This window comes from Lates calcarifer, linkage group LG9, assembly GCF_001640805.2.
Source record: "Lates calcarifer isolate ASB-BC8 linkage group LG9, TLL_Latcal_v3, whole genome shotgun sequence".
NCBI classification, from domain to species: Eukaryota; Metazoa; Chordata; class Actinopteri; family Centropomidae; genus Lates; species Lates calcarifer.
Genome location: NC_066841.1, coordinates 5,818,026 through 5,826,437, shown reverse-complemented (window position 1 = coordinate 5,826,437; position 8,412 = coordinate 5,818,026). Strand labels below are relative to the sequence as shown.

The 8,412-nt window shown below is 37.6% G+C and overlaps 1 protein-coding gene across 4 annotated transcripts in view; it reads right to left on the bottom strand.

Annotated features, from left to right (window-relative positions):
- Positions 1-477: 477 nt before the first annotated feature.
- il11ra (interleukin 11 receptor, alpha) overlaps positions 478-8,412 on the bottom strand; it is a 45,026-nt gene continuing 37,091 nt past the window's right edge. For 2 of the 4 annotated variants that reach the window (XM_018671754.2, XM_018671757.2), the window contains exons 8-12: positions 7,757-7,901; positions 7,066-7,158; positions 5,430-5,532; positions 5,204-5,283; positions 478-4,626 (exon numbers count right to left, since the gene is read on the bottom strand). In XM_018671754.2, the coding sequence (XP_018527270.1) occupies positions 5,205-5,283; positions 5,430-5,532; positions 7,066-7,158; positions 7,757-7,901 (420 nt within the window). In that variant the 3' untranslated portion in view covers positions 478-4,626; position 5,204. The remainder of the gene's footprint in view (positions 4,627-5,203; positions 5,284-5,429; positions 5,533-7,065; positions 7,159-7,756; positions 7,902-8,412) is intronic. The other 2 variants (XR_001960454.2, XM_018671756.1) reach the window with 2 other exon arrangements.

Here is an 8,412-nt window from a genome sequence, read left to right as displayed (position 1 = left end):
GCCACCCTACTAAAGTCTGCATGATAACATGTTTGTAATATGGGAAGTGGAGCCGGAATACCAAGGCAATTTCCGTCCAGTTGTACATCTTTAAAAGCCCCTTTCACAAAGACAACAAAAGACAGCTTGAGCATTTGGGATTCATCAGACACTGTCACTATCAGATAATGGAAAGTTTCTAAAAAGAGACAGAGAAAAGGAGCAACATGCTTTAGGGGAAATTTGGATAAATTTTTGAAAATCACGAGCTCAAACTATACTAATGACATGACATAGAGTTGGCCAATCATCTCCATCAATAGCTCATTTGTTCAGAGTAGTTGGATTTGTTTTCCACCATATTTAAAATGTTTTGGACACCAGACAGAGAGGAAGCAGGAAGAAAGTTGTTTCTGACACAGTGGAAGAAAAATTGAAGACTTGGAAGAAGATTGCCAAAATTCTGGAAGAAAAAAAAGAATCTCCAGAAGCTACAAGTGTGATAAAATAGTATTTATTTCACAGAAACATACAAGGACAGGGAGAAAAAAACAGCTTATGGTGATATCTGTCGTACACATGAAGCAAAAAAGAAAAAAAAGACTATGTACATCTGAGAATGGATGCCTGAGTGTAATTTGAGTTATAAGAACTAAAACCAACAGGCTCCATCTGCTATCACATACTGCAGAGGAACATGGAAAGACTGAAAATACCACAAGTGCGTCCACAAAAACAGAGAAAACACCACTAAAGTGAAAGAGAAAGGTGGCAATCGATAGTCACAGATGGTGCAGAAAGAAAACAGATCACTTACGGATACTGCACATTACCCACATTTAATTCAATGTGATGGATGGTCTATATAATCTGACCTGAAAATTTGAAAAATATATTATAAAAATCTTTTAGGCAGACACCTGAAATTAATTTCTGACTTTTATTTTGTTGTTTAGATTGGAAAATATTCATTTTGTTAGTTGAAACCCAGCAGTTATTACAAAATAACTAATTTCGGCAGGTAGCTGGTTCACAAAATAGTTAACTATCCAGGTGTTGAAAAGGAACATTTTAATCTTTAATGTTAAGATTATTATTACCACCAATATTAAGATTAAAAGTACATACATACATTCATTCAGTACTAGGATATCAACTGCCAGTTTTTAAAAATCAATTTAAAAGAATGAATGGATGTATTTAGACTTTGTATTTTAGCCAGGATCTAAAAATTAATGTAATTTATCCTTTTGGAGCTCATATCGATTGGATATATAACTACAAAGGACAAATTTCTCAAAGTAAACAAAATATAATTTGGAAAATGAAAGTCTTACTTTCATGGTGAGTGTTGCCACTGAAAATCAGGAAGAGTTGCAATTAAAATAAGAAAAGAAAAAATAATTATTTGTGGTTCAAATGAATGAAAATGAACACATTTAAAAGAAATGCAAGTTGGATGAAGATGAATCCGGTAAACACATTGTCCATACAGTAATCGTACAGTAACACAGCTTCATATAACTGGGGAGAAGAGACACAAATACATAAATGCTGGGAAGCCTCTCCAGACATGGATTATCCTCAGTCTCTAGGGCTATTTTTCAATGGGAATCTCCCTTCAGTCACTTGAGGATTTTGCAATGCAATGTTCTACAGAAATCTCAAAGGAGACATAATCTGGGGACTGACTGAACATTTACTGCCATTTGCTCTGATCACTTTCCTTGTAAGAAAATTGTGTTATCTTTCAATGTGTGTAAGGGATTCAGTACTGACCTACAATATATAATTTGGATTCAATATTTGCATGGTGTCACCAACTGCTTTTAACTGCTTATTTGTCTGCTGAGTTAAAACCATGTCTGTGAAACTACCCCAAAGAATATGTTTCTTTTTTCTCTCTACATATAAACATCACTTATAACGTACATATGTAATTTTTTAAAGTGTGATATACAACAATATACAAAAAAAGCTTCAACTGGATTCATGCATAATATGTGGAGCTAGCTTGAGAGAACATACAGTCGTCAAACTGGAAAAAGTTCGACTTAGGTGCACCTTGTGTTTCTGATACAAACTACACAGTCAGTCAGTCAATCGATCAATCAACTGGTTCAGAACTACACAGCTTTGGATCAACAGAATAAAACGACTAGACCAACAGAAACAAAGGAAGAAAGAAATGTTTTCAACATGAGCTGCCCTCTCAAGCAGTCCAGCCTCTCACTTATATCTGTGTTACAAACTTAGCGGGGACACAAGGTTTGTAGGTACAGGCGTCAAAAGCAGAGCTAAACCAGATACACTGTACTGTACTAGAGGTATATGGGGCTTTTTAAGCACTAGCCACCCAGAAGTCTGTCTTTCTCCGTGAGTTGGTGGGTCAGTGAGACACAAATACAGTGAGCGAGAGTTGCTCTTGTCAGGTCATCATCTTAGTGCTCATCTTATGTACACACCCACCAACAAACATGCTCTGATTCAGCTACATAAACTCCACCTGCATGGGATAACTGAGCACTGGATGAAAGCTTGACTGGTAAGACAAGAGTCCCCTGATTTGTCAGTCAAGCGGATGGCGATGTTCTTGCCAAGTAAACTAGTACAATCACTATGTTCAGCTACACATGCCTACTGTTTCTGTGATCGATATCTGTCAATGCCCCACTGTTTATATCCTCCTAAACTTTACCATTTCCCTCAAAAAATAAAGTATCACCATCATTTACCGTAGTGTAAATCTACTACTATGTATTTTTCAGCTATTTATTGTTGAATACATGAACATATACTGCTAAATGTTTCCACAGAAATCATCCACAGACCATTTCATGATCTGTCTCCATTTTCTGGTGGTGCAGTGATGGTAGCAGTGATTGTGAGAGTCCACTCATCATGTGAAAAGAACACCATGACAAGGTTAGATGTGAGTTGCACCAATAAACTTGTTTGTTCTTTTCATTTCATTTCAGGACTTTAAAGGATATTTCTCAATGTATTCTGTGCTTTAAAACTTTTAGCTAACTAACTTTTGTCTCCTCATACTTCTCTAAATAAACAAGCTTGTTGTAACATGCTCTACCTTTGAATCTAAAATCTTTCTTTTTTTATTTTATCATTAATATTTTGTGCAACTGATTTAAATTCTCAATACATATGGCCTAAAACAAATTACTAAAACAAAAAGTTTTAGTGATGAACGCTTCTTAAAATGTTTTTTCTATGCACTATATGACCATGTGTACATAACCTGGCTGACAAAGCTTTTAATATTGTAACAATGAAACAATTAGTCACTCAATCCATTAGTGGATTGACAGCAATTCTAACACATCTGAATCTGTTCATGTATTAATCAAAACAGATTTGATTTAACTTGACTAGGTTTGACTTTAATTTGTGAATGGGCAGACCGTGTTTAGTCTCTTATGCTGACATACAACTATTTTCAATAAGGTATCAGGGGTTCTTTGGAGTCTAGATGAAAGATGAATATTTATGGTTTAATATTCTCTAGCTAACTAAGTATAATAATGCTGGTGGTTTGTGATAGGCCAGTATCTCTTTTCTTATCTCTTTCTCTTCATGTGTGTCTTTCTTTGCACACATTCAGGAGTGGATGGATGGACAGAAAGAGGTATAACAAAAGAAACTAAATAACACCTGTTCTAAAGACATTAGACAACAAAACAATCACATCATGCAACATAAAATCACTTGTCATAAATGAAATAAAAGTCTTAATAACCCAGCATGCCCACCCTGGACCTTATTCTCCATGTCTATCCCCCATGTCAGGAACCAGTAACAGGTCGCTTTCTGCCCCTCTCAGCTGAGACCATAATGCCCGTAGTTGCTGCTTTGGCATCAGACACACACACAGAGAGACTGGCAGAAGTTATGCTTCCTTCACAGCATCGAGTCGGTCGGTCAGTCGATGTAATAATGGACACACATCAATCTGTCTCACAATGAATCTAAAAAAAATAAAATAAAAGAAAGTGAGGAGTTCTGAGTTGGAGAAGAGGACTAAGTTGTCCCACAAAAAAAATCTTCTTCCCACAAAAACAAACCTATGTTCTCCTGTTTGGCAGCTGCACTTCCTGTCATTACTTGTTGCTCAAAATTTCAAAAGATAAAAATTATGTCACCCCTCTCCAAAGGGGTTGAGGAGTCAGTCCACCTTAAGCAGCATCGGTAGTGAGTGAACTCAAATGTCCTGGGTGCAGTGTTGCTCCTACAGTCCGCTGAGGAGTGAACTGCAGTGACACTGCTGAAGTGAAGAAACAGAATTGGGGCTGTTTTCCATGTCCCCATGGACAGTAGATAGAGTCTGCTGATGCATTCTGGGTAGTGCCATTGGATGTAACCACTGAACATGTCCAGGAAAATCCTAGCACGTTCAATTTATGTCAAACCTGCCCTTCAGTCAGCTTTTATAAACTGGGCAACTTTACCCCACTCTGCAGCTCACTGTATAGGTTTGTCCCTGCTGTCCTGGATCCTGTGTGGACTCTTGACTGATGCATTGTGGTTAATGTATTTGAATGCAGACCGTCAGCATGCTACAGTGGTAACGGCAGAGGCTGACTCTTGGGAGGAGCCCTAGAACGGGCCGATGAGGAAAAGCTTGAAATCAACCTGAGAGAAGAGAAGAGAAGAGGTTGATGAAAAAAGCAACAGGAAAGGTTGGAGAAAAAAGATCAGGAAAGAGAGTAGAGTGGGGGTAAGTAGAAGAGAAAATGCTACTTAAAAATACATGTATAAATCATAATGTAATTAAGCATTGCCTTGAAAGCACAGATTTAAATAACAGATCTGGATGAGGCATATGCAGACATACTTACAGGGTTATAATCTGTGTGTGTGTGTGCGTGTGTATGTTAGGCTTATAATCACAAGTTGGCCGGATATCTGAAGGCTTGTCTGAATGTTGTTTATAGCAGTGCTTTGAACCATTTCAGTTCTTACTAAGGCAGAGCTTTGCTATGCTTTTCTCACAGTTTGTGGTAGTCACATAAATCTGAAAAAAGTGACACTTAATTACGATTTTAATTAGCTTCACCACACCATTCAGAGATCTAAAACTATCTGCCAAACAAGCTAAACTAAGAACACAAACCACGTGTGGCCGTCAACAGGAACTTAACATACTCACAACATGTGTGCAAGGAGACAAATGTAAAATTAAATGTAACTTAATGTGTGTGTGTCTTACATTAAATTGGCATGGACTTCATCTTGACCATAGAGGTGAGTTCCTGTTTGGTCACATGATCGCGCCGCCTCTGCCTCACCCTGGAAATATAAGGATAAACCACCAAAATATTTAAAAAATGCCAGACTTTAAAAAAAAAAGAAAAAAGAAACTCAGAAAAAGAGAGATAGCCCACACAACTGTGGCTTGTGGATGTGGGATACGTGTGTGTATGAGTGTGTCTTACCACATGACATAGATGAGGGAAAGGACGGTGATGAGGATGACCACGGAGAACAAAACCAGCAGAATCACCAAACCCAAACTACCTTCATCCTCAAGTACAGGATCTGGGTGGGAAGAGGGAGGAAGAAAACAACGGGAGGTCAACATGACAGGCGGGAAGAACGACACAGAGAAAGAAAGACTTAAAGCAGCAGACGGAGAGAGTTGGACAAAGGTGTAACAGGAACAGATGGATGACTTAAGATGGAGCTGTAAAAGTGAAATAAAGAAAATTGGAAACAAATACAGCTGAGGAAGGCAAGGCATGGGAAACAAGACATAGTTAAATGAAACAGTGTTCACACATCTCCGAGTTATTATCTGCTTCAAAAAAATGCATTTCATAGTTTTACACACATCTTCATGTTTTGCTGAGACAAAAAAAGAAAGAAAAAAATTTGAGTGTGTGTGTTCTTGAATTTAATTACTCTCTGGAGAGGGGTTAATTTTAAATCTGCCATTATTGTTTTCACACAAACATGCATTTATCATACTGAGTGGAGTAAACAACTTGCTTTCACACACACAAACAAGAGAAAATGTTTTGTACCGTGAAACAAAGCAAAAGCATGGACACACACATTAACGATAAAACGTGCAAAAACATTTTTCGGGTATTTAGAGGATTTAAAAACGATTTATGAGCACATCTGGAAATGACAGTGGACAAACACACACAAATAGAAGAAGACATCTGGTTCACAGCAGAACAGCTTAAAGAAATCTTACAGTGATATTCAGCTCTCTACTCTACTGCCAAAAATGTGTGTCCCTCCTTGTATATACTGGATGTGTGTGTGTGTGTGTGTGTGTGTTTACCAATGCATACTTGCTGTGTGTATCCTGCATGTGTATCTTTCAAATGGGCATGTTTGCAACTGCAGACTGTTTTCGCCTGTGTTTTTGTCCATGTATATGTCCATATATGTGAGCTGCTATGTACTTAACTTTTCATCCAGTGCACATACTGTAAAAAACAAAATACCCTGCAGGTGCACTTTACTGCAATTACATATAATTTGGTAATGAAGCCAGGCACAAGGTACTTCCAGTGTTCTATCCCGCATATAATAACAGTAAATAATGCCTTCCTAGGGATTATTGCTGCATTAATGACTGATGTGGCTTCTTTTTGCTGCCAAAAAAATAAGGTAAAAAAACATACTTGTCCTGTTGTTTGATTAGCTGTGTTCATCTTATCAGGCTCAAACCCATTGCAAAGAGATACACTGGCATGCTTTAAACAAGCATGGAACAACCTTGTTACAAAACTGATCCAACCTTTGATCACCTTGACTGTGTTAATAACTTCACCTTAAAATGAGATAATGGATGTTTTGGTTCTGAATATAATGACACATGTTTCATTGGGTGACGTAAAAGCATTTATTTGCAGGGACTGGCATGCACTTACAAAAGCAGTAGCTGTGGTAGTAGCAATTCAGTATTGGATGTAATAAATACAGAGGTAATAACATCAGCAGTAATAAGTTATAATATTACTAGTTATGTAGGATCTCGACCCTTAGCAGTAGTAGAATGTTTCTCCTGAATATAATGATGATTCAGTATCATCTGAAGTAAGAAAGGAGCCTTACTGTGTGATTTTGCAGTTGAGGTTTCAGGCTTTGTGTTGATGGGAAAGAAGAGCTCTGGGGGGACCTCCTCTGTTGGGTATGGGGTGGTAAAGACTGCAGTTTAAAAAAAAACAAAAAACACACAACACACATATTTAGGCATTTATTTAAAGCACATAACATATTCACCACGAACAGGGCTGAAAAATTGCTTGCGATAGTAGTAGATATATTATGTGCTTGCTGCCAGAGCCTTTGTAAAACATATCAAACCTTTCACCTTAGATTTATTTCAAAACAGAAAATTGTTACTATATATTACAATCATTCATTATGTCCTTAACAGTGGCCACTCTTTGTTGGAGTCATTCAGCCTTACTTCATCTGCAGTTAGTCCAAGTAGCAACAAGACTCAGCAGGTACCGAGAAGAGAAATCATACTGTATCTTCCCTGACTGCCCTCCTTCACTGTTTATCAGTGAATACAGAACTGAGTGGGCTCATCTCTTTTATTTTGCTTGTTGAGAGTCATTATGAATCATCCTCACCATCAGACTCAAGACTTTGATTATTTTGTTCCTGTATTTGTGTTATTGTTCTTGTAGCTGTCATCTCTCTGTAAAGCTCTTTAAATAGACCAACCTCATCAGGCTAATAATTTAGAAATCAGCATTAATAATAATGTTTAATAATTGTAATGTTTCTTTCTGACCTTCCCAGGGCCGGGCTAGAAGCAGGGGACTCCATTCACTCCACTGGCTCTCAGCGTTCACCTCATCGCGGGCTCGGATCTGCACCTGGTGGAGGTGGCCAGCCAGAGCGTCAAATATCACAACTGGACTCTCCTCTGAGTAGATCTGATTGACGGAGAAAGAGACAGGACAAGAAAGATATTGTGATGGTGGTAGCACATGCATAAGCTCTGTGGAACTGCATGATAAGCATTGTTTTTACTGTTGGTGGCCATCGTGTATGTTCTGAGTGACCCACCAAGCAAAAATATTGTTGAAAATATGTTGAAAGATGACTCAAATTAGATGACCTGTCATCTGAAACATGTCAGATTTTGATTCAAAATACAAGTCAAATAACTGTCTTTTTTCATGCTCTTGATGTCTTTTAAATTCCTCTGTTTGAGCTCAGTTTGTTGCAGTAACAGTTGTGTATTAACTCCTCATTATATAACAAAGACAGCCATTTAAAAATGATAATATTAATTCAGAATTTTTTACAACAAGTTAATTCACTGTCTACAGCAACCAGGATGGGGGGTTTTGCAAGCGGTCACTTGATTTGATGACAAAGCAACAGATTAGATTTATAAACCTAGGATTTAACAAAACCACATGTAACAAAACCACATTTTAA